Raw genomic sequence first — 26,845 nt, 5'->3', positions numbered from 1 at the left:
CCATTCAGACGAAACACTGAAATTTTAATCCTCAAACCACCACAATGTAGTTACTGTGTCCTTTTTAGATTAAGAACTCTCAGAGGGAATAGTATTTAGATTTAAGAATGAAATCAATAGCAAGAACAAGAGTTTAGGAAAAAAAAAATACCAAAAACCTTCCTTGCTAGACGAAACTACTCACAGACAAAGGACTGAAGGAACACTAGGTTAGGAAAACAACTAAATCAGTAAATAAATAAAACAGCAAACCAATCTTTTGTTTGCTTTAAATAGGAATGTGACAATGTAAAAAGAAGGACAAAGAACACAGATAATATTTTTGGCACATTCCATTCAACTCTTTACCACTTTGATTTATAAAACCGTGACTCTGGTAACAGACAAAGCTAACTGTTGTGGTTTCACACCAGTAGGCAGCCAAGTACCACACAGCCACTCTCATTTCCCCTCCCCCTGCCTCAGCAGGACAGGGAGAAAATACAATGAAAAACTCATGGGCTGAGAAAGCAACAAGGAGATCACTCACCAGTTACTGTCACGGGCCAAACAGACTCACCATAAATATGATCAGTATGATTTATTGCCAGTAACTAACAGATTAAAGCAAAACTAAAAGTCAACTAAAACCACCTTCTCTCTCCCATCCATCCTCTTCTACCTCTTCTCCCACGATACTTCTGGGGAACAGAAAATAGGGGCTGCAGTCTCTGCCACTCTTTCATGGTCACTCTTTACCTCTCCTCCATGTGGGGTTCCTCCCACAGAATGTCATCCTTCCGGACTTGATCCTGTGTGAGCTTCCCACAGGCTGCAGCTCCTCAAGTGCTTCTCCGATGTGGATCTGTGCTGTGGGGATCATCCTTCATAATCACACTGCTTCGGTGTGGGTCCCCAGGGGGAGCAGCTGCCCAATACCTCCTGTTCCCTGCGGCCCACGGCTTCTGCTCAACTCCCAGAGCGCCTCCTGCCCTCCTTCTGCACTGACCTTCATGGCTGCAGGGCTGTTTGTTTCTCTCATCTTTATCACTTCTTTCTCTCAGCTGCTGTTGCTCAGCAATTTCTGGCCCTTTCTTAAACCTGCTCTCCCAAAGGCTCTCCCAGCATCTCTCACAGCTCAGCTCTGCACAGCAGACAATCCCTTTTGGAGATAGCTAAAACTGGCTCTGGCCTGATATGGGGCAGCTTCTGGACACAGAGGCCACTTCTGGAGTCTCTCTGCTACCAGAACCTCATCACACACACCCACAAAGCCAACAAGTCAGTTACAGCAAGCCACTCTCCATAGAGTGCTATTAGCACTACTGAAGTATTACCAATGAACATGGAGCAGGAAGGGGAGAGAAAAGGAGCTCTCACCAGCCAAAGCAATGAGAAGTCTCCAAATTTCACTGGCACTTCACTTAGCCCAAAGATTTACTGCAATGAGGCTCTTTACTTTTCAACTGGAGTCCACACTTTCACTTCTGAATACAAGCACGGATTATATGGCAGAAGATTCCCTCTGTTATATTCATGCAACTCATTGTACTTCAAGATAAGCAACATATACACACACACATACATATCTCACAAATAATACGGAATGCTTGCATCTTTTCTACCATTCTGGGAGCCATGAAGACATCCAGATAGTATTCAGATCATACACTAACTCTCAATCACAACTTAATTTGATCTAAACTTTTAGGGAAACAAGTCAAGTCAAATAGATGACAATTCAATTCAAAATGCCATTCAGGCTCTTTTGGAGGACACATACAAGAAAATAGAGCCTATAGGACACACTATTCTAAAAGCCCATTCAGTGCAATGTCAAGAAGCTGTACAGAAAACAGCAGGCAGAGCACAGAGCCTGGGCATTTTTACAAAGTTTACAATAGGTGTAAGGAGAAGTGAAGAAAGCACAAGAACTGGAAAAGCGTAATCTTCACAACATAAGAAAATGTCAGTGATTTTTAAGCCAATTCAATCCAGGCTTTGCTTATTACCAACTTTCAATGAAGCATGTTCAAACACTATGGAAATGTATCGCTTTCCTTCTGAGCATGTTGGAAGTTCTCAGTAAAAAGAGCTTAAAAAAGCGTTTACAAAATGAGTCTCAGAAACTGATTTTCTTTAAGTGTTACCTTGTGTTTTCATTTACTGCAATCAGATTAATTGCCATAAAGAGCCTCTTACCCAAGAAGCTAACTAGGCCTTCCCTATCTACAGTCGGAATACAATCCTACTCACCGTATGATTTCAGGGCAAAAATGGCTGTCAATAAATAAACAAGAAACAGGCAAATACTATGACTGTGAGTGAAGTAACTACAGAAAAACAGCTCAATAATTTGAGATCTTGTCTTGAGAAAGGCTAACAAGCTTTTAAAGTAGATTAGAAAATAAAACAAACAAAAATGCTTTTTATACTACAGATGAGAGTACAAACCATTAGGCACACTACGTCATCTCCAAATCAATGATAATGTAGTGAAGCTTAAAATAGCAGCTTTGGAATAAACTGTCAAATCTCACACAAGAAATATCAACATTATAGGCACACTACAAAAATATACGAAGAAGTTGGTTAAAAGTTATGTGTTGGACAATCTGTTTATGTATATGTATGTATGTATGTATGCATGTATATATATATATATACATATATACACACACATACACACACATATATATATAGTAAATAGACAAGGCTATCTTAAGGTTGAATTCTACACATATTTTTAAAAGCATGCCTAACTACATATTTAGATAACTAAGTAGCTGGAACAAGTATTACCTGGCATTGGAACATCATCTTGAGTAATAACTGAGTTAATACTCAAGTGCCTCTGTCCTTCGTGTTGCTGTTTGATAGCCTGCAGGCATGCCTTACCTGCTGCTATCCAGAAAGGCTTCTCTTGAATCAATAAGCCTACATGTACAGAATATTCATACACAGTGTTTTATTAAAAAAGAAATACGTTCTTTACTAAAGTAGAAAAAACAACCAACATATTAATGCACTGTCCTGTTACTATTGCACAGCTGTATAACTGGAGTCATAACCACATATGAGAAAGCTTTACTGTCTAGTCAATGCTATTCTCCAAAAGCATTTCTGAATGTAGTTCTGGAATGCATATGATACATTCAGCGGGTTATAATTAAATTTAAGAAGTCATATTGGTGTTTAAGGACGTAGATGGACAAGAAATTTTTCTTCAGCAAAAGGAAACAATCTTCACTGTTATTCACTTTACTGGTACTCCTAGGACATCCTCATGCAAAGAATGAAACAGCTTCCCAACAACATACTTCCTGCTAACTACTTGAAAAGTAAACATGATTAACAAAAACAAACAAACACACAAAATCACCATAGTTGATACTGGCATTCAGTACACTTCCCTTGCTAGAAGATCCCTTCTGCCCAACCCACAGCTGTTACTTTCCCGGGAGAAAGTTTCCACATACCCTCTATCTACATACTAGTGGACACGCACAACACACAAGTCCCCCACATGGAGTATCTACATTTTTGACTATTTGTTTCATTTCTACATTTCATCAGATTTCATGCTTATCTAGCAAACAGTGTTATTCACCCTGCCTGACTTTATGTCTCTGAGTGGTACACTGGATCATCTCTGCTTTTACAGATTTGCATCTTGCCTGACACACCTACTGAAATTGTGAGACAGGCAGAAATATGCAGAAAATGCTCTTGGTGCAACCTTAGTAGAACAAGAGTAGGAGTGTCACCAAAAAGAGCATTCTAAAAGTCTCCCAAGTTAAATGGAAATTCAGAATTTCTTAGAGCTGTAACGCTTCCTGGAAAACAGAACAATCTTCAACCTGCTTTCTTTCCTCATGGGGTGCCTGAGAGTTTTATATTTATAAGCTTACTCAAGGAGCTCAAGTTTGCAAGATAAGGCTACGAAGCAACGGGAAACAACAGAGAAATGAAGAAGTCACCCAGCACCTTACAGCCACCCACCTGACTCTTGCAGTAAAGCAGCGTTATACTGAGCCTAAACAATAACCTACAACTACTCCACTGAAAATAAAGGTTACAGTGCAAATGCTGAAGAGTTGCTACAAATTTGAAACTAGGTTACATCGCAAGCTTCTATTGTAATGATCCATCCAACACAAGACTTTTTAAACAAGTTCCCTTCATCTTAGCTCACTGCTACTCTCCTGCTGTTCCCTTTGCCCCATTTATTCATTTTGCTGAGTGAGATAAAGTGCAAAGGCAATACAGAGCAAACAGCCAGCATTCCTAGTGCACGTGCAAAAGAGGCCAAATAAAAATGGCAAAAACAGAACTGTTGTTCTGAAACAGACTGTCGCTTTAGAAGATAATGGCTAACTGCTAGTAAATGAGCTTTCCAGAACTGCAGAACTCATTCTCTTTTGTGACAGTACGCAAGAACTTAAAGTACCTTTATCATTAATCTGAGAAGCACAAAATTAAAAGAACGTCAACTTCTCTTATTTCAAATATTCACAAAAGGACTAGAAAACAGCAGCACTCCAAGGAAAACAGCAATATCCCACAAGTGTACTTATATCTCGAACCATGAACAACTTACCATTATGACCATACCATGAAACAACACCAAAAACTAAAAAGCAGAACTACACCATGAAGATAATTTTTTGCAAATGAGTACAGGGCATAACGAACGAAAAAGAGAAAGGATGACATTTGTTAGTGTTAAGGAAGCAAACGTGAAGATACAGAAAAAAAAAAAGAAAAAAAAAAATCCCAATCACTTAGTTTGGAAGAGACCTTCGAGATAATCAAGTTCAACCACCACCTATCACTACCAAGTCCACCACTATACCAAGCCAGTAAGCACCACATCCACACAGCTTTAAAATACCTCCAAGGGTTGTGACTCCACCACTTCCCAGTGCAGCCTGTGCCTAACCACCCTCTTCATGAGGAAATTCTTCCGGACTCGATGAAACTTGTTTTCCATACAGCCATTGGCATAAACCAGCAGCACAGCACTACCAATTACGCTCCCAGAAAATATTGATGTAGTTTTTGGAAACATCTGAAAAAGGTTTACATGCATATGCAATTTAAATTAGCATGCCAAACTTGAGAAGTTCTGCATAAACAATGTTTATAGTCAACTTTACAAATTCAGAACTTTCTGTATATTGACACTCAGGTCTGCAAGGACAAGAGTGGTGTAAAAGTTCTGGTGTATTTACAGACTTCTATTTTGCATTTTGTCACTGCTAATGGGAATCCAATGGGAACCAAGTCATCTCCCTTGCTTTCTGGACAGAAAGACAGAAGTAGTCACTGATTAACACAAAGTCACCTGACTGCACAGATAGGTATTCATAAAAGAAGGCCAGATCTACTCCATTAGCCTGAAAATTTTTTTCCACACAAAAGAATAAGTACTATCAACATTCTAAAATTCATCAGCCTACAGCTTGAAATTTACTGCACCTCACTGAAGGGAAGGAATACAAGATCAGTGAACCAAATCTGATTAATTCCTGCAGCTGAATTCCAAGAATTCAGAGCTCCGAGCAAACAATTTAAATAGATAAATAAAAACAAGCTGCTGTACGTTTATTTCAAATAGCATGTAATAATTACTAACCCCTTGGAGTCAAAGGAGTGACATCTGAAGTCTTTGCTAAGGGTGAAAGTGAAAAACTAGCAAGCTTATAAACATGAAAGAAAGGCTTCACAAGGCTTTGCACAGCCGTGTTTGCACTACACCCAAACACCGTGAGAATGACTTCAGTGTTCAAATTTTAATATGGTGCTCTTATCTGGACAGCACTATTTATATAAAAACTTCAGAGGACTCCAGGAAACCTACTGAGCTACCCACTGCAATACTTGGTGCATCCGTTGCTACCGCTCCAATCAACAAGGAAGAAAGGAGTCAGACAATTTGTTACAGTGAGTAACACCAAAGAATGCCTTTGTTCTTTCCTTCTATGCTCCCCTCCCTATCTCTCAAACACATGCACCTCCAAGTCCACACGCTTCCCTTTTTCCTCCTCATACAATGCTTAGAGAAAGGATGTTTCATTGCTTTTCAATTTACTGTCAAACAAAGAAAAAAAATAGTTATATATAAGAGGCAAGACATGCTTCCAATCTTCAAGTGATGCCCCCGCTGTTAAATGTAGTTACAATCAACTGTGAATGCAGCTGGCATATCCAGACCTGCAGCCCTTAGCAGTCACCAAGCAGGTTGTAATCCAGCATTCCAAGAGCTAATAACAAACCTAGGTAGCTTTTAGGTTTGACTTCTGCTAAAAGTCACATTCTCAAATTGCAGAATATGATAATGAGGTGACATTAGTTCTGGATTTCTAAAACGACTACAAAACAGTTTGCCATAACCACATCAATCAGATAAACAAGTTCCAGTGATGCAAGGCAATGAGCCAGAGGTATTATTTGCTTAGTTCCCTATCAAGGGAAATCTTACCATTGTCACATGCATCAAGTTTTACCATCTACAGTTTCAAAGTGATTTCACTCCAAAAAAAATAAACTCCTACAGACTCCATGAAAGCAGACAGCTGAGCAGGGAAGACTCTACTGGAAGAACAAGCTTACCTTCCAAAAATGCCTTTAAAATGCAATCTGCAGCAGCTAGAAAAGACTGCAGATCCCCAAATGGAGAAACAAATTTAAGAAACTATTCACTGGAACAGGTTGCCCAAGGAAGCTGTGGATGCCCCATCCCTGGAGGCATTCAAGGCCAGGCTGGATGTGGCTCTGGGCAGCCTGGTCTGGTGTTTGGTGACCCTGCACATAGCAGGGGCGTTGAAATCAGATGATCTTTGAGGTTCTTCTCAACCCAGGCCATTTTATGATAAGGAGGTGAGCGCTCTAGCTTGGTCCAAACACCTACTATAATCCAAGCAGCAATAACAGTCTTTTTTTTTCTTTTGTCTCAGTCTTACATTATAATGGTGCCTACTGCAAATGGACATTTATGATAAATATGTACAGCTACCGTTTCTAAAAATTCCAGATAATACTGAAGATGCTTCATAAATCCTTTTGTAGCCATTATTGTAGACAAATTTGAGCAGGTTAGTGATAATTTCTCTCAAGAAAAAAAAAAAAAAAAAAGAGGACACACGAAAAAGCTGCTTGCCGACAGCCATATAAAAAGAGAAAACAAGATAAGTGTTCTATGCAAGTAAAATAAGAACAGAATAGAATACTTAAGATATCATTATCTTGCAATACAGAAGCTGTTAGTCAAATATAAGCACCACTTGGCAAGTGAGATCTTGACTTTACAAGAAAAAAACTGCTAGAAAATCACAGAATTGTAGGGGTTGGAAAGGACCTCCGGAGATCGTAGAGTCCAACCCCCCTGCAAAGCAGGCTCCCTACAGCAGGTCACACGGGTAGGTGTCCAGGAGGGTGTTGAACATCTCCAGAGAAGGAGACTCCACCACCTCCCTGGGCAGCCTGTTCCAGCGCTCCGTCACTCTCACTGTGAAGAAGTTCCTTTGCATATTGGAGCAGAGCTTCCTATGCTGCAGTTTATGGCCATTTCCGCTTGTCCTGCCCCCACAGACCACTGAAAAGAGGTTGGCCACGTCTCCTTGACTCCCACACTGAAGACATTTATAAACATTAGTAAGATCACCGCTGAGCCTTCTTTTCTCAAGGTTGAACAGATCCTGTTCATTCAGCCTTTCTTCATAGGAGAGATGCTCCAGGCCCTTCACCATCTTCGTGGCCCTCCGCTGGACTCTTTCCAAGAGATCCCTGTCTTTTTTTGCACAAGGGAGCCCAGAATTGGATACAGTATTCCAGGTGAGGCCTGACCTGGAGGGATCATCAGACTTTTATTCTTCTTCTTTCTGAGAAACTGTAAAGATTGAAAACTATGTTCACAATTACCTTCAGAAGTATTTTATAATACACTCATGTACTCCATTCAAGTTGCCATGGGTCTATAACATGATACAGAATCTTACTGATTCTTCCTAAATCTACTGCTCCGTGGAGTATTTTATTTAAGTAATAATACTTCTAAAATTTGTGTGGATTTATCCCATCTTAATAGCCAAGGTTCCACTGTTAGCTTTTACGCCAGCCACAACCGTGCTTTTTAAATATTGTTGCACTACCTGAAACAAAACAACACTTATTACAAATCCACATGGCACCATCACATAATAAAAAAAAAGAATGCATCACATTAAAATTAAAGAAGTTAACTACGAGATGCCCTACTTGTATTTAAGAGAAAGCCAGAAAAGTAGGTGTTGCTGCACCATGTATTACGTTTTCAAGTAGCATGCTGACATTTAGAACTTCAAGAGGAAAAAAATATTAGTACTTTACTGTTCCTCTGAAATAACAGACTTCCTAGAAGCCTTTTCACTTTCTCACACATACAGAATACTGACAGATTATTCCATGTTGCATAAGCAAAACCAAAGCAGCCTATACAGTGAGCCTGTCTGAAAGAATTACTTATGCCACTGCCAAGAGATAAGGCACCAGTAGAGAGAAACAGATCACTGACTTCCTTAGCTCAGACTAATTCATCCCCAGTTTTGGCATGTAATTATTCTGATCACCATTAATGCAAGACTGAAAAATCCCCATTACTTTGTGAGAATATAAATGAGACACTGAGACTAGAAACATTCAAGTAGAATTTGAGTGTAACAGTCCTAAGACTGGCAATGGGAGGCACTTTGGTTGCAAAGAAAATAAAGTTATGCTAAAACTTCAGAGACATTTGAACAGAGACACAGAAACACGGACATTTGAGAATCACAATTTGCAACCTGAGAAAGCACCTTAAATCCACTGAGATACCTTCTAAAGGGAACAGTAAAAGCTGTCCATAATTTTCAGTAAGCCAGCTTCAGCTCTAATCTCCATAAAAGAGGTACTACCACACACAAAGACAAGAGAAAACAAGAAAGTAAAAAGCATCCAAAGCCATTGGACAGACAAGAAGCAGACCACCAGGGCCACTCACAGCTGATGTGAGTGATCAGAATTTCACAGAGCAGATTACACATCTGTTCTCTTTTCTTCATTATGACAGAAACAAATCCAATCTAGAAGTATCCTACCCTCAAATATGTTTATATTGTTCCCTCAAACTTGTTAAAAAACATACACACCACTGTCCTGGTCTCTAGAAGACTCTGATCTGCTTGCAACAACAGCAGTCTGCTGCCAGTTGCTATATTTTTAACACTATGCTTTGTGACTGGTTAGTATTGACTATTCCTTGACAAAGCCCCATGCACCAAAGCCACTGGCAGCTGAACACAGTAGTGCAGAAATGGGCACACACAGAAATTCAAGTACTCTCTTTTCAATCACACGACTCTGTACAAGCAAATAAATCACTCTCTGTAGTCTTAAATATTTACTAAGCTGCGTGAATCTGGGATGAGTGGGGACTATCCCTTACAGACACCAGCAGGCTTTTCAGTACTTACCCACAAATCATAATCTTTCTCATTCCTAGTATGTGGTTCTCCTTCATGCTTCAGCTGCACACTGTTTCAATGACACCCAGACGACAAAGAAGCAATAAACAGTGCTTCTACTCCTAAGAAGTAGAAGCAATCACCTCTTCTTCCCACTGTGTCATCCTAAGTACCACCAAGTGTATGATACATCAACAGACACAGGAGGTGCCAGCAGCAAAACCAAAAACCAACTTTTGCAAACACTCCCCCACTCAAAGCCTGCATGGTCACCACCATTAGGACAGCTTCACTTTTTTATTCCTATTATTTCTTTTAATAAAACACAGTAGGCAGGGCAAGCTTATCAAAGACGTTAAGAGACAAAAGACAGATCAAGAAAACTCCATCATGTGCTCCTCGGTGGCACCCGTTTGGCGTCACGTAGCACTAGGTACGAAGGGTGGAAACAGAGAATACGAGCACCAGAGCCTGCCCCGGTTCGCGTAGGGCAGCTCGCAGCCCCCAAGGGATGAGTGCAGGCCGCGGCAACTCGAGGAGGAATCGAGACAGAACGGAGCCCCCGCAGCGCTGCACAGACCGGGCCGGGCCGGCTCCACCGGAGATCCACGCGGCTCCAGCCTTCGCCCCACCCGCCCGCCGCCAGCTGCCCCCCGGGCACCGCCACTCACCAGTCCATCGATCTGCACTTGTTTGACGGCCGAGTCTCCCGTGGCGGCAGCCTTGCCTTTGCCCTTTGAGGCGCCAAAGCCACCGCCGGCCGCTCCAGAGCTCTCCTTGCGAGACGCCATCTTTCCCTCGCACCAACCGGAAAGAGAAAAGCGAAACATCGGAAGTGAGCTTCAAAGCCGAGGCGGTGCGCCGGAAAAGGGCTCCGGGCGGAAACTCCAGGTGAGGGAGAGGAAGAAGCGCGCATGCGCGGGGCTGCTGCAGTGCGAGAGGATTGTAGCTTTGCCGCCGTGTCGCTCCGCTCGTCCGGCTGTGGCTCAGCGGCTGGCAGTGGGGAGGGAGTTTGGGGTCAGCCGTAAGCTTACGTCTGGGTACTTAACAGGAAGATTTGAGGAAAGTCTTGCTCGATGGGGGGGATTTATGTCTAATAAACTCGCTTATTGCCGAGGGGGAAGCTTCCTTCTACTGGAAATCTGGGAGAAAATGCATGTGAAAGCCTAGGACTTTACTTCAAAAAAAAAGAAAAAGCAGACTATGCAGTTAACGTGAGTGCCCGTCTTGAGCATAAAGAACAGCTCGGCGTGCTGAGCTGGGATACAAAATCCTGACCCTAGACAGAAGTAAAACCCTGAAGGAGCAGCAACTCGTTTTGGGCTTGAGAGTTTCAGTGATGTATTAAAAGTCAATTCCTGCTTTTCATTTGATGCTTTTTTTTAAAGTACGCCAAACCCTGCCCTCGTGTTCTGAAAAATGAAATTGGCTGTGAAAGGTAGATGGACCAAACATCAAAACCTCTCCAGATCCTGTGCCAAATGCGTGATCTCGTAGGAATTCACTGTGAAGTTTTTCAATCATGTGGTTGATGGTAATTTCTAAGTGGGGCAGGGAAACTTATTTTGCAATGCCAATGCCGAGGTGTATGTGCATTTTCCAGCAGACACATGCCCAGCGTTCGTTCCAATAAAATGACCTTAGCATCACACAGAATGATCCTTACCAGCTGCTTGCATGAGGGCTGGAACAGATTCAAGCAAAGAATCTCGTACAACATAACACCCACCAGGGAAATCATATCCTAAATGCCATTGATATCACTGACTGGATCTGCGTGGACTGAGATGAGAAATCTAGGTGCCCAACTTAGCCTTGAACTCCTCACAGTAGATGTATAAAGTTGAGTGAGATAAGGCCCACTTTAGATTTCCCAGAGGAAAAGCTGTTAAATGGAGATAGAGAGTCCCATTTAAAATTTACAGCATTAGTGAGGTCAGATGTGCTCCAAAGAAACTGAAGTGTGCGTGTGCACACTGGATTAAGGGCACTGCTCCGAAAAACTGGTCAGAGGCTGATGCAACAGCAACCCCAAATTACACAGTAGTATCCTGTGGCCAATGAGCTCAACCATCGTGTAGGTGTTGCAGATTTGAGTCCTACCTTTCACAGGCTCCCATGACTGCTGACTCCCACTAGCATTGTCTTTTGAAGTTTTTCTAGAGAACAAAATTAATTAATTGCTTGAATATAAATGCTTCACAGTACTGTTATATACACTTGCATAACCAGATTTAATTTACACATATGATCAAATAGATTTTGATTCAAGAAAATTAAGATTAGAAAGCAGTATTATGGTAATACTGTGGTTTTCAGGGCCAGCCTACAGACTCCTAGAAATCTATGGGCTATTTCAAAGGTATTGGCAAAGCATATTTAAAAATAAAAAACACGCCTTCTGTCAGTAGACACACTGTGCTTTACCACTGGCAAATTCATAGAGACCTGAAAACTGAGAAGGAATGAAAACTACTTGAATAACACAAATGTGATTCATTATTCCTGCCTATATTGAACAAAAATTCCATTTAATTTAAAAAAAAAAAGTCCACTGCACGGATCATCAATATGTTCAAAGAGTTGCTGTGGGCACCAAAATAGCCCTATTCTAGGGACTGGCACAGAGCTCAAGTTTAGTGCACTGCCAGAACAACTCAGTCAATCTGGTTAATTATGATTAACATGAAAAATGAAAGAAAAATATCAACTTCCTTCTATTTAGAACTCTTTAGATCATGAGAGGCTAAAGGCCACGAGAAATTCACCATTGAAAATGCTGAATTATTGTAAAAGAGGACATAAAAAGGAAGTCAAGCTGAAAAAAGAATTAGTAACATTGCCCAAGCTACTCAGGAAAACCACAGAACAGAAGACTTCCATCACAAAATAATTTAGAAAGCTCAAGTAGTGCACAAACTCCATTAGTCATTTTTAAATTATACTCTAAGTCAAAAGGCAGATGGAACCAAACAAAGCCCTTTTATTCTCCAGTCCCACTTAAGTAAAAACCTTGATATAATTCAGATGTGTCATTTGCCTCCACAGCTTTGCTGCACCATATCAATGCTATGAGCAGAACAAGTGCTGCTAAATGTAAATAATCTGATTAAGGCTTCAAAGATGTAATCCCTTCCAAATTGTCAGACTGACTTTACCTTAAGGGCTAAACCAACTTGAATTACTTTTGTACACGCTTCAGGCTAAGACCATTCACATGAATAGTTCCAGAGATCAGCCAACCTGCAATGACTTGTTACCACTTGGTTAATGAGTTGTGTCTGAATTCTGTGTTTTTTCTCCCTACCCTCTGAGCAATTCCAGGTATTTGGAAGTATAATGAATACCTTCATTTCATTATCACAAAGTGTACAGGAATACAAAAGAATCACTTAGGATACACATATAGCAGTCTGTACTTGCACTAAGAGTCAACAGCACCCCAAATGCAAAGTTGCATTAATAGCTATAATCACCTAAAACAACATTTGTTATCTGCAAACAGAAACCATTTGTATTAAAATAATCTCCTCAACTCGGTGGCAACAGATTCTCCTAACGCCCAGTCAAAATTATCTTCTAATACCTTGCACCCTTACAGAAGTCTCAAGTTCAGAAAGGCTGTTTTCTGGAAGAGATGAGGTATTCAGGCTTAAATTTCCAAACACCACAGCATACAGGCAGCTGGCACATAGGAGTATATTGCTGTCCTTTTTCAGTGTGCCATTACATGTAATATACCCACTCTGCCTTAGAAAGTGAGTATATCACATAGAAGCGAAGTAACCATCTAGCATCTTTCCCTTGTAAGGTAAGGCTTGCACTTGGGAGCACTGCAGTGAACACAAGACTGTACTTAGTCCCTACATTCAAGTGCAAAGCTCGTTCCATAATTCCTGCACATGCCAAACGGCACGGTGTCTTTCCTCCTTTTGAAATTCCTTTCTTATATTCTCATCTCAACACTGGCCTCGCGGTCACACACCATCTCATATCTCATAAGGGAGGGTGACAATCCAAGAAAGCCCCTCATGCCTGCACTGACCCTGGCCAACCATCCACCCATCTTGTTCACTGCCTTCTTCTGTGGCATGGGGAGAAATCAAAGAGGCAGGGAACCTGTATGTTCAGAAGCACCGAGTGTTACGTAAAGGCAATTTCACACACCTCTTCCAGCTCCAGGAAGCAGAATTGTGTGTAAATCCTATGTAATTCTAGATTTTCTGCCATTTGTGTTCTGGTGACATCTGCATTTCAGTTCTAAGGGAAATGCAGCACCTCTGGCTGATAAATAAGAGAGCTGATTATCTTGCTGATAAATAAGGCAGCATTCTCCAGCCTCTCTTTGTTACTATTTAACAGCCGTGCACTCCCAAAACACACAATATGTTTAGAGAGGAGAGACTGTTGTTTCTGTGCTGGGTGTCAGATGGGTTATTTCTACACGTCAAGCACATCTCCTTCTTGCTCATGCAAGCTATTTATACATACTGTCCTACATTACTCCACCTCGTTAATACAGAAAAAACACCTACCTACATACTGATCAGATGAATCAAGTAGAATACTCCATCCCCTTTTGTCTTCTTTCCCCAGCCATCTGTGCCTGCGCAGAGTTGTTCAGCAGAATTACGTGACCCTCAGTGACCCTCAGTGGTCGTTTGAGATGTGTTCCCCTGACTCATTTTGCCTTTATGTGATCATGAGTCATCTAAGGGCACCGTTGTTCCCCTTTTGGTGTCTCAGTTCTAAGACCAAAGAGGAGGTATAACCTGGGCCAGACAAATTGCTGCTAACATGCCACATTCTTCAGGGAGCACTGACAATGATCCAAGCATCAGCTATTGAAATCAACTTGAAATAGACAGTGATTAACCTAAGAATACATGTGTTCATTCATATACTTGGTATCATCTTCAGACATAAATCACTTCGCCAGATGCAATTCACTGAGGCCAGTCCTCTGAATGCGTATGCATGCGCATCAACAAGTTTCTGTGTCGTTGATAAATAATCATCTTCTGATGAGTCAAATATTCAGACAGTGCTTACTGTGAGTGATGTTAAATGTTTGTAAATGTTGTAACATGATTATATGATCGCATGGGCATTTTGTGTCTAAGAACTTTTAAGTACTAGGATTTGTCACAAGGCTAATTGGGATTTTAAAAGATGTTATTGGTGCCGATGCTGGAATGCATTGTGTAATTTTTTGTCATTTTCTTCTTGAGAATCAAAGTGAAGAAATGGTTTTATTGGATTTTTTTTATTGGAATAGGGAATAGAAAGTAGTAAGGTTCAGCAGTAATAGAACAATTGTAAAGGTGGGGGCAGCAACCACATGGAAACCCCTGGAGACAAACATCAAATGCAATAAAGAAACTTCAGGGCAGAATGTGAGCTTTGAAAATTCAATTTCTTTTCATGAAGCATGTAGGTTTCAGAGGTCGTACTTGCTTTTAGCCATGCTTTTAAACAGGTAATGTTTTAGCACTTGCTTGAATAAATGTAAAAGCATTGCATTAAAATATGGGGCAGGTATCATGGGCACTATAAGGTACATGTGCACATGAGGGAAATATTTAAAAACTATGAGCACTTCTCTTTGGACTTTTCTTCTTCCCATTGTTCAACTTTTTCTCTGCATTTTTTTTTTTTTAATATCTATTTTCCCATCATTGTAAAGCAAAGAAAATAGTTATTTGCAATAATTTCCTGGAAGTTGCTAAGCACAACCAAACTCTTAGGTAGGATCGTGTTAGAAAACTGGGCAAGTATGGGGAATATATATCATTCATCTCCAAGTTTTAAAGATTCTACTTTTCTGTTCCCAATTAACTGATTTCTAATTATATCAACTAAAGGCTGAGAATATATTCTTAGTATCTCATGCAACAGAATTCTCTCATGCAAATCAGAATTTGGGCCATAAAATTTATTTCTTATCTGAGAGAAGAAATGAAAGAAATGAACCACACAATTTCACCTTTTGATGTCAATTTGTTTAGCCCCATCTTTGTAATCAACTGGTGCACCTTCTGATTTTCAATATCACACATGCTGTCACACACAAAACAACCTTCTCCATGGAGAACAAGACATAAAGAAACAAATGGAAATAAATGGATTTACTTTCCATCAGAAAGAAAACTAAGAGGGGGAGAGGGATGCTCTGCTCAAAATGAGAATGGACAGCTTCATGTGCACAAGAGACGAGCTTTAAAGCATCACTTCCTTCTTTCCCTTCACCTATCTATTATGTCAGGTATCATAAAATTAGTGTTACATTCCAGTTCTGTGTACCAGAGACTTCCTATTTTTCTGGCACTTTTCTATCACGCTTTACCTCAGTCTCATCTACAAGCTCTGCAAGTGCAGGGGAACCACTGTTGCAATGTCACGCATCGAGCAGAATGGTAACTAACGAGTGCACATCCTGATGAGCAGTGCAGGGAGGAAAGGCTGCTCTCAAAGGATGCCCTTGTGTGTACTTACAGCAGCATGAAAACATTTGTTTAGCATGTACATCTTAATGAGCTTCATCAGCCAAAAATGCTGCATAACCGAACTGATGTGTATCGCTGTATCTATTCAGAAAGATGAAAGATTTTGTTAACTGAGGTATGATTTTATTTAGCACTCCTAAAACTCTAGCTCAAGGTCAAAAAAAAAACAAAATTAAAAAGACTGGTATAATATTTGAGAAGCTGTGGAGAATCTCACTAATTATTTCCTGCACTATAATTTCTTACAGCACTAGGAAGAAAACTAAAGTTTCCTGTGACATCTTTGTTCTCCATAGCATTCTCCATGTATCTGCTACTCTAAGCTGTCACTTAAAAGCCTATATAGATGTCCATTGTCTTCGTTTTCTTACTCATGAAAGCCACAAGAATGTAGTGACAGCAAATATCCTAACTTCTGCATTAAATGTGCACTATTCATGATACAGTTCACATGGCAGTTCGTGCAGGATGTCCTGTGATGGGTAGTTAGGATATTTATCCCAGAAATAATTTCCAGTTAAGAAGTACAGTAACAGTACTGAAGTAAGGTTCTGAAAGCTTTATCACATATACAATTGTCATCTGGTGAGTTCATACCAATCTGTAAAGAAAAGCCAGTATTGCCACTGCCATGTTTATTAGAAATCCAGATGCTGCATTCCCAGGAGATAATAGAAAAATAAGTACTGTAAAAGATGAATGTATGTGATGAAGGTTAAAATTCAAAACCTCAAAACTAGCCCCAAGGTGATGAAAGGAGCAGCCAGCAATGAATAATAAACATTCTGACAAATACAATTTAGCATATTAAATGCTGCTGAAACTTCTGCGGCCTCCATATACGTCAGAAAAATTCTAAAATACACTTAGGAAAGTATTTTCAGATATATTCCAACAATGCTTTACTGTTGTGTGCTTCTTTATCGTAATTTTTCATTTTTGTACAACAACTCATTTTTTGTATCTAAGCATGTCTGGTGCTAGGACTTACTGCAGATAACCACAGAGCACAGCACAACATTTGCCTGGGAGCAACACATTCAGATTAAAAAGGTCTGACACAGGACAAGTCTGGGAGAATCAGGAGTTGAGATCTTTTCCTTGCCAAGCTACACTCATTTGCCAAGTGCCAGCTATTAAGGCAAATCTTTGTTATTAGGCCCACATCAAAGCTCTTCTGATAAAGAACAGCTCCAGAACAGTTAAAGAACAGCTATAGCTTCAAGTAATCCACATGTCACAGCAATTTCATGTTACTTCAGTCTACTCTTGCCTTACCTCATATCTCAAAACAAGAGTTGAACTCTTTTATGCCAAGAGATGGCCTTCTCTGAAAAGGGCTAACGCTCTCCTGGTGCAAGTAATTTTGTGTGCAAGTGGTGAAGCTCAATTTCCTATGATTCATCATTGCTTAGGTTTGGGAAGGTCGGTATCAAGCCCTGCTCACATTTTGTATATACAGATCTCCTACAGTGTGATGGCTTATTTTCATAAATGCTGTATATTTGTATATAGTTATTTCCATAAATACTTACCCGCAGCGTATAAACATTATTGCAAAAGTAATAGGAACTGTTGTGGGTTGTTTTTTTTTTCAGATTAGAACTGTACTGTAGGGCAGTATTCTTTCTGAGGCCTGCATTTCAGACAAAGGAGTGCCACACTTCAAATTCTGCTTCATGTCTTTCAAATACAGGGAGCTGTTTTCCTGTCAGTTAATGGTGGTCGTGCTTCTGCACCTCTCATTCTCTTTTCATCTTCATTTCCACGATGATGCTTCTTCTGGTAGGCAGTCTACTGTTACTGCAAGTGGTCTGTTAGATCTTCAGTAAAATGCTCACTTAAATTAAAATAAAATAAAATAAAATAAAATAAAATAAAATAAAATAAAATAAAATAAAATAAAATAAAATGTTACACACAGGCAGACGCACAGAAATTACCAGTTGAACAGGTGGTAACAAACACAAGAATGTAGAACAGAACTCTTCAGCTACAAACTGGTGGGCCTTTAAAGGGACTGCGCAGAGCCACCTTGCAGAGCACCAGCCTAAATTTTGACATTCATATGGATCAGAGTGGATATAGGAGTAAGCAGGTGCTGCACATGAAAGCTGCGTGCCTCAGCTAGAGTTCACAAGGCCAGAAGATACACCCAGCAAACAGAGAGACGGGGGCATATGAGTGTGTTAGAGAGCAATGGGTGTATTTGCTGTCCTACATTAATTAAATCTTATGTATGTGTAATCCAGGAGCAAGGTTGAAGTTGAACTAGGCAATGAGAAGGCAGAGACCTCGGACCTGCACAGGTCCACATATAATTAACATATAACCTGAGGCCCACATATAATTATCAGATGGACTGGAAGGCCATGCCATTTTTTGACGGATCTCTGAATGTGAGTGTGAACTGTGAATTTCAGTAGTGATCAGCTAGAAAGGGGGTACAGAACTTTGCTGTACTTAAATTACATATGATTTCTGGTAGTGTTATATGCATGGTGCCTGTGCCAGCACACATGGATTTCCGATGGATGTACACTTCAGCAGCCAAGAAAGAACAATCTCTAGCTGTCAGAGACCACTGCATTCAGCAGCTCACATAAGATCCTAAAGTTTCTTATTAAAATATCCCTTCTACACATTTCAGGGACATAATAAAATAACTGAGTTTGAAAGGAAAATGATGGATTTTATTATACACAAAATACTATCAAAATATCAAACAAAATGTTGAATAAAAAATGTACTAAGTTGACGTTCTTACAGATACTACTTTTAACATTTAAAATACATTAAAATTATATCCTATAGGAATTACTCAGAAGAGAAATACAATTTACTGAACGGTATTGCAAGTAGTCTATCATAAGATGGCGTAGGGCTAGGGGAGGTTCAGGTTGGCTATTAGAAAAACATTCCTAGATAGAGTGGTGAGGCATTGGCACAGGCCTTGGAGGTGTTCAGAAAAGGTGAAGATGTGTCACGGAGGGACATGGCTTAGTGGGCATGGTGGGGATGGATTGACGGTCAAATCAGATGGTCCTAGAATCTTTTCCTGCCTTAATGATTCTGTGATTCAGTGACACCATTCATGCTGTTTTCTGCAAAATGAAGAAGTCAGTTTCAAGTTTCACCTGTTTGTCTTCTGAACGCATTTCGCCATACCAACTGCGTTACAACTTGTCTGTGATCATGTTATTTACCAGTTGAGTAGGGGGGAAATACCTCATTACAGTGGTATTAACACCCAACTTTGGATTACATCTTACTTTGTGTTTAGTTCAAAGTGATGACTAGTTCAAACTCATTAACTTGCTTTTCTTTTTATCTCCATTTTGTAATAGCAGCTGTTATCATTGCAGATTCGGCATTCTAGCTGATACCTCTGGTGTGCAATGTTCTGGTAAAGTGTTCTTAATAAGGAATAACTGCCTGTCTTTGGCAGTTAACTTGGTTTAAAAAAAAAAAAAAAAAAAAAAGCAAGCTTCAAAAATAAATAAACCCTAATCAAATAAGGTTTTGCTCTGGAGTCTTATTGAGTGTATCTGATTTTTTAAATTACGAGACCATGTAATTAGAGGAATTGGGATACCAAGCCAGTATGAGAATAGGTCAGCAACATGAATTAAACTTAATAAAGAACAACAAATTCAGCATATAATTTAGCCCATAGCATAAGGCATGTGCCCATGTATGCCCAGGGTACTCATGAACACATGCAACTGCTCCCTGAATGCTGCTGGAAAGGACATAATGACAGCAAAATACTGCCAGCAGCACAGCCATAACGCATATCTTACTCTCAATCACCTGCTCTTCACACTTTTCATCCTGTAAACACTTCTCCCATTTAAGCTTTAGAACTCAAGATTAGTAATTAGTTGCATTATTTTTCAGTTTCTTTTAACTCTTTTAACTCTTCTTTCTGGAGGCAGATGCTCCCCAAGCCCACTCCTAACAAAAAAACCCACCAGATTGTAGGTGGTAATGAATGGGTAACGACCTCAAGTTGTGCCAGGGGAGGTTCAGCTTGGCTATTAGAAACAAATTATTCACAGAAATAGTGGGGCAGGCTGCCCAGGGAGGTGGTGGAGTGACCATCCATGGAGATACTTAAGAACTATGTAGATGTGGCACTGAGGGACATAGTTTAATGGGCATGATGGGGATAGGAAAACAGTTGGACTGGTGATCATAGAGGTCTTTTCCAGTCTTAGTGATTTTACGATTCTATGAACAACCTTTTTACACAGAGCTAACACGTTTTCTTTGCAATTCAGTTGTCCCTGGCATTAACATGTCTCCTGCCATACCTGTGCAGAACCAGATGTCTCTATTTATCATTAAGTTCTTTACAGAGAGAGTGGTGAGGTGCTGGAATAGGCTGCCCAGAGAGGCTGTGGATGTCCCATCCCTAGAGATGTTCAAGGCCAGGTTGGATGGGGCTCTGGGCAGCCTGGTCTGGTATTAAATGGGGAGGTTGGTGGCCCTGCATGTGGCAGGGGGGCTTAGAGATTCATGATCTTTGCGGTCCCTTCCAACCCAGGCCATTCTGTGGTTCTGTGATCCATTCTGTCTGATTATTTTTATGGTGCTGAGACACTCCATCCCTTTTGCCTGCCCAAAATACAGGAATGAAGTTCAGTTTTCTCACTGCCACTCATTGTCTGCTCAGAATCAGTCTGTGCAATGTCTGAATTATTGCTTCTGCACACGACAATGAAATTAAGTTCTCTATTTGCCACGAATAAAAATCATTTCAAACATAGATACACCTACTGTAGCCTAACATTGTCAGTGGGCAGCAAATAATTCTGCATGAGAAAAGTACAGCAACGCATGATTGTGCCACACTAATGTTGAAGTCTTTGGGACTGCAAATGAAAGAGGAAAGGGGAAACAAAAAAGGAAAAGAAAAAGAAAAAAAAAAAAAAAGAATAAGAAAATTAAAAAAAAAAAGAAAAAAAAAAAGAAGGAGAATAAATAAATAAATAAATAAATAAATAAAAGGGAAAAAAAGACAAAAAAAAAGAAGCGCTCCTCAGAGCCCCGGCAGCTCAGGGCGGGAGCACGGCACGGCACGGCACGCCCCGCCCCTCCGCCCGGCTTCCGGCGGCGCCGCCATGAAGATCACGCGGCAGAAGCACGCCAAGAAGAACATGGGCTTCTACAGGCACAACTTCCAGTTCCGCGAGCCCTTCCAGGTGCTGGTGGACGGCACGTTCTGCCACGCCGCGCTCCGCAACAAGATCCAGATCCGCGAGCAGCTGCCCGGGTATCTGGGCGGCGCCACGCAGCTCTGCACCACCCGGTACTGCGCGTCCGGGGGCCGCACTGCGCGTGCGTGGGGCGTCTGGCGCCTGCTCGGCACCTCCTCGTGGCTGGAGGGGAGGTGGGGTTGGAGCCGGGCGGGGGTCCACGGCTGTGGGGCGGGGTGTTCAGGCACCGGACTGCGGCGAGCTTCCTTCATAAGTAGCTGCTTTTCTGGAGGTGGCATGTGTGTATTGTGCTGTTCCATCAAGTGATGGAGGCCTGAAGCTGCCCGCCGTGGAGGCGAGTATTGAAAGTATCAGGAAGATTTATACAGTTGGATAAAAATTAAACACGATTCTACTGCAGAACTGACCCATGCTTCTAAGCAGAAGAAGCTGTCAAGTCGTGCCCTTAGCTTTAGAAGGTTTGGGAGTTACTGTATTCCAGTCATGTTTAAATGTCACTTTTTTTTTCCCTTCTGTAATCGATATCAGTGGATCTTTTTTACCTGTTCGGACTTAGAGAAGCTGAACAGGTTCATTTTTTCTGCTGTCAGCACACTGAGTTGGTGAGGAACCACCTTTGTGGCATGGCCAGAGCTTTCCCAAGGAAATAGCCTTGCTCTCTGGTCAGGAGAAAAAGAACAAAATAAAAAGAACAGGTTCAAGTCTCCATAAAGACTCCCCCCAAAGGCTAAACTTTATTATCTAGAAAGAAAAATAGTTTTGTTTAACATCTTACAGTTACTTCTCAGATCATAGTAAAGTAAGTAAAAGATGCAGAGTACTTCGTTACACACAATTGTGATGAATTGCTGCAGTACTGTATCCTTGAAGCTGTGTTTCAAGAATCATGGAATCACAGAATCGCTCAGGTTGGAGAAGACCTTAAAGGTCACTGAGTGCAACCATGAGCTAACCACGCCACCGTAACTCTAACAACCCTCTGCTGAATCATGTTCCTGAGCACCTCATGCAAATGGTTTTTAAACACATCCTGGGATGTCAGTGCAACCACCTCCCTAGGGAGCCTATTCCAGTGCTTAACAACCCTTTCTGTAAAGTTTTTCCTGTTATCCAACCTAAACCTCCCCTGATGCAGCTTGAGGCCATTTATAGAATCCTAAAATTGCTCAGGTTGGAAAAGGCCATGAAGATCAGGCTGTACATTCCTACTGCATTCCACATGTAGTAGAGTTTCATCACCTGTTCTCTCCTGAGTTTCACCCAGTTATGATCTGAGATAGCTTCACTGTGCACTGCTACACCATCCTGTGCCTGCCTGTGTCAGCTGTGCTAGGAGGACTTCAGCTTTGTGTTTTGTTGTCTAATTGGGAGGTTGTAGAGACTTAAAATCCCAGATTTTTAATCATTTGGAGAATCTCCTTTTGCTTGAGTCATTTGGCTTCTAACATAAGCCTAAAGCAAGGTGATGGATACTAATGCAGAGTTTAACTTCCATGTAGTGTTTAATCAATTTATGCTAATTCAAGTAATTTTATTTGTTAAGTAGCAGTTCATGTGCATAAAAGTAAAGACTTATCAGTGCCATTGATAAGAAATGTTTTAAAATCCATTTAATGTAACTTACTGTTGTTAGTGGTTAATCTTGTTTGGAACCAAGGAAGTGTCGCTGAAGCATTCAGGTTGGTTACTCCACTCAGATTACTGGGTGCCATTTGTAGCTCACAGAGCCTGAACGAGTGGCATTATTCATTCCCCATTAACTCACATGTGATCATTCATACCATCAACCATTTGCTATTGTAAAAAAATGTGATTATTTCATTGTTCAGAAATCACTGTTTTGGGTTTTAGATGCATTCTGAAAGAATTGGAATCACTGGGCAAAGCACTGTATGGGGCAAAATTAATTGCCCAAAGTTTTCAAGTTCGAAGCTGTTCTCACCACAAGGATCCTGTGAGCGGCTCGGCCTGTTTACTTTCCATGGTTGAGGAAGGCAACCCTCATCACTTCTTTGTGGCTACTCAGGTAAAAATGCTCATGGGAGATGCAACTGCATTTCAATTGGTGTGATCCTTTGATACGTAAGGGCATTGAAATTTTGGTTATGAGATTCGTGTATAGTTTGTGGAAATTAGTCTTGTAAATCCTCCCTCACTCTAAAACGTAATTGCTAATTATAAAATAGGAATCTTATGTATTATTTGAACAACCTGTTTGTTTTACCAAAGAGGCACGTTGCTTAGTATAGCAGAAAATGGAGAAAATATACCAACTGCCTAGTAACATGTAAGAAAAAAAGTCATGAATGTCAGCTTGCAAATTGCTTCCGTGTGCATCTCCTGTCCCATACTGCTGTGCATGGTAGTCTGATAAGTGAATTTAGAATTAAAGCACCATAGATGTGCAGTTTTAAATGATTTTATTATTATTTTTTTTAATATCTAAGGAATATAGAACTTGTGTACGAATAAGATAAGCAAGGTTCTTTTTTCCTTAGGTCTACTCTTGGGACTGTAGGTGTAACATATGCAATATATATTCAGTGGCCTACAGTAGAATTATTCTACTTATTATGATACAAAGAGTTTTAAATATCTTGTTATGGAGTGAAATAAAATGTCACTTCTCAAAAAAATCCATGTAGGCTTACACAAGCATGGAAAAAAGGAAACAACATATTTTCCAACAAAGTACAGCTAATCAGAGGGAGAAAAATTTTAATGTAAATTGTTCTGAAAGAGCCTGCCAGGTATATCTAGTAGATTAAGTTTCTTATCTTTTTCATAATGTAATTTATCTTTATAGTTTTGTATTAAAAGTAGGTGCATTTGAATTGCAAATGCTGTTTAATCTCAAAATATTGACTGAAGTATTTAATTTTACAGGACCAGGATTTAGCAAACAAAGTGAAAAAGAAGGCTGGCATTCCTCTCCTCTTTATTATTCAGAACACTATGGTGCTAGACAAACCTTCTCCTAAGTCTTTGGCATTTGTTCAAACGTTGCAGACCAGTCAGCTTGTTCCAGAGCACCAGAAACAAAGCATCATACAACTTAAAGAAAAAGAAGGACTAGCAAAGCAAGAAGGTGAAAAGAGAAGAAAACGTAAAAAGGCAGGTGGCCCCAATCCTCTCAGCTGTCTGAAGAAGAAGAAGAAGACACAGGAGAGCCAGAAACCTGCCGAGAAGAAGAAAAGAAGAAGAAAGCGAATTAGGGTTAAAACAGAAACTGTGCTGTCAGTGCAGAAGAATGAGAAAGAATAAAGCCATCTTTGTGAACAATGCAGGACACTGGTTGATCTCTGCACAGAGCGGGATTAATTTGCAATAACTGAAATTAAGTTGTTTATATTAAAACTTGTTTTTATGAGGTGGTACTGCTTATTATTGCATTTTCAACATTCGCAGGTTATTGTCTTCATTTATTCTGTTGTTTAGAAATGGGGTATGCAACAAAATATTTAGGAGCCCTCAAGTTCCATTATTCTCTACAGCATCTTGATTCCTGCCAGAGTGCTCATGTGATCATTAACAATTTTTAGACATGTTTCTTGGGCTTTGTATGGGTTTTTGGTATGCTGTTTACTTGTGTTGTTTGCAAGGCTGCTTTTTTACAAAAGTTAACTTGCAGAATGACTGGGTGACCTCAGCTAATCACTGCCAGCCTAAATTATAAGCTTTATAAACTCCATAGGAGCTGATATGTCTGTTCACAATGTTTACTATGGAGATCTTGTAGGGCATGTGATTTCATTGATATACCTGACCTATTATAGTCTCATCATTAATTCTATTTTATTCTCCCATTTTAAATCAGAAGAATACAAATTAAAAATGCTGAAGTGATCCTCCAGCTTGCACTTAATGCCATCACAGCTTAGCACTGCTGTGGAGGAGTCCTGAGAGATAGCCCACTGATTGATGATGAGGAGACTCCTGTACTGCTGCACAGATTCTTAAATATGTAAACTACTTACATAACTCTATGTAGCTGTAACATATGATTCTTCCTGTTGCCTTTTCAAATTGCAGGGGCAGTTGTTTTGTGGAGGTTAAGAAATCAGCCTGGGCAAGGGAGTTGCAGGTTTCCCTAAAGCCTATGCACAAGGGGTACACCAGTGTGCTCTGCTTACAGCACGGTGTTAAGGATGCACCAGATCTTTTATTGTTCTAAATGAGAGGCTGTGTGCACCTCAATACTGGCTACAAACTGAAACAGCAAGGAAGGTTACTGTACTCAAGATGAAAGTTGCAATTAAAAGTTAGAAATAGTCACATTCACTGTGTTATTGTTCCTCCAGTGATCACTAATAGTGAGTGCCGAGGAGAAATCTAAGTCACAGGAACTCCTTTGTGCAGCTTGTTTCCTTCATGTATCACCTTTTGCAAGTTGTCCCGTTCCTTCCTTCACTTGTTTGGGCACAATGTAGTTTGTTTCACATTCCTCCTTTAGTGTTGCTTGTATTTCTTTCCCCTCCCAAACCTAGTTCCAGAAAGCATTGCTGAAAGTAGAATTTGGAGCTGACATCAGAGATGGTTCAACTTCCAAATCCCACTCTGAGTAAAAATAATTAAAAATAATAGCTTTACTGTAAATATTGTTTTAAAAAATAGGCAGAAAATGCACCACAATTTCTTACAATAGTGCCTTTCAGTGCAGTTGGACCACAAAACTTAAATACAAGACTATAGGCAGACAAAAAAAAATTAACATAATTACTGCAGAAATAATACTTTAACAGTCCTCTAATGACTCCTAGTTAAAGAAGTTTAAAAAAACATTTGCCTGTGTTTCCTTAGTGTTTTGTTAACACAGACTGAGTCATGATACTGCCGTTGGGAATGAGAAGGGAATGAGGTCTTAGGAGAAAAGCTATAAAATTTGTCTGCAGCTCTCCACCGGGAAGGTAAATAACACACCTCTCAGTTCTGGAGCTCCTGCCCAGGCAGCAAGCAGAGACAATCACAACATTTTGAAATTTGATTAAAAAAAAAAAAAATGTTTCCAAGTAAAACAGGTCCACCAGGCCCAAACTGAAAGGCTTGTGTATATTCTTAATGCAGTAATGCTCAAGCTAGCCTGTAGCACCCAGCCCTGCTGGTCCTCATGGTCTGAGCTGGTGCATGAGCTGCCCCAGGGGATGGCAGTGGCCCTAGCAGTGGTCTGATGGAGCTCACTGGTCCAACTGCACACGGTGCTGGAGTCCTTCTAATGATGTTAGAGGGTGCAGATCACTGGGAGCATCCCCAGGCGCAGTGTAGACCACCACTGTGGAGGTATCTGTTGGGCTGCTTCCATCTGTTATAAGAGCTCGAGCTGCATGTTCTGCCCCAAGCCGTGGTGGCCAGGCCCACTCCCTTGTTTATCAGAGTAATAAATGGTGGTCTGACCATATCTCCAGAATGAGTGTCCCCAGAGTGACTTTTCTAATAAAGGATCATTTTGCTGCAGTATGTCAGAGAGAATAGCTTTGTTTTCAAAGCCGCAGAAAGCCACAGGTAAATGAAAAGGAGCTTGAGAGAAAACTTCTTTGTGCTTATTGATTTGCTCTTTTCTCAGACAGGGTTACTATATAACCTCCACCCTATGTAATACCTCACTAAATCTTTTTTTTAAGAGGGAGATAACCGGTGTTGCTGAGTACAGTGTGTGCTG

At 40.5% G+C, this 26,845-nt stretch overlaps 2 protein-coding genes across 2 annotated transcripts in view; one reads left to right on the top strand and one right to left on the bottom strand.

Moving 5' to 3' along the window:
- Positions 1 to 10,289, bottom strand: part of EIF3H (eukaryotic translation initiation factor 3 subunit H) — an 80,575-nt gene extending 70,286 nt beyond the window's left edge. Inside the window, exon 1 of the mRNA XM_048940454.1 lies at positions 10,133 to 10,289. Within this exon, the coding sequence (XP_048796411.1) occupies positions 10,133 to 10,252 (120 nt within the window). The 5' untranslated portion in view covers positions 10,253 to 10,289. The remainder of the gene's footprint in view (positions 1 to 10,132) is intronic.
- A 10,786-nt stretch (positions 10,290 to 21,075) lies between these two features.
- Positions 21,076 to 24,559, top strand: UTP23 (UTP23 small subunit processome component). The gene is made up of 3 exons (XM_048940455.1): positions 21,076 to 21,281; positions 23,041 to 23,215; positions 24,076 to 24,559. Exons 1-3 carry the CDS (start codon positions 21,094 to 21,096, stop codon positions 24,451 to 24,453), a joined length of 741 nt encoding a protein of 246 aa, XP_048796412.1. The 5' UTR covers positions 21,076 to 21,093; the 3' UTR covers positions 24,454 to 24,559.
- Positions 24,560 to 26,845: the final 2,286 nt, after the last annotated feature.

Source organism: Lagopus muta, chromosome 3 (assembly GCF_023343835.1).
Source record: "Lagopus muta isolate bLagMut1 chromosome 3, bLagMut1 primary, whole genome shotgun sequence".
In the NCBI taxonomy this organism is placed as follows: domain Eukaryota; kingdom Metazoa; phylum Chordata; class Aves; order Galliformes; family Phasianidae; genus Lagopus; species Lagopus muta.
Note: the sequence above shows the minus strand (reverse complement) of the source record. Positions and strands in the feature narration are given on the sequence as shown.

Coding starts and splice junctions, on each gene's coding strand:
- UTP23 (XM_048940455.1), top strand. CDS start 21,094: ATGAAGATCACGCGGCAGAAGCACGCCAAGAAGAACATGGGCTTCTAC. Junction 21,282..23,040: donor ACGCAGCTCTGCACCACCCG/GTACTGCGCGTC, acceptor TTTGGGTTTTAG/ATGCATTCTGAAAGAATTGG. Junction 23,216..24,075: donor ACTTCTTTGTGGCTACTCAG/GTAAAAATGCTC, acceptor TTAATTTTACAG/GACCAGGATTTAGCAAACAA.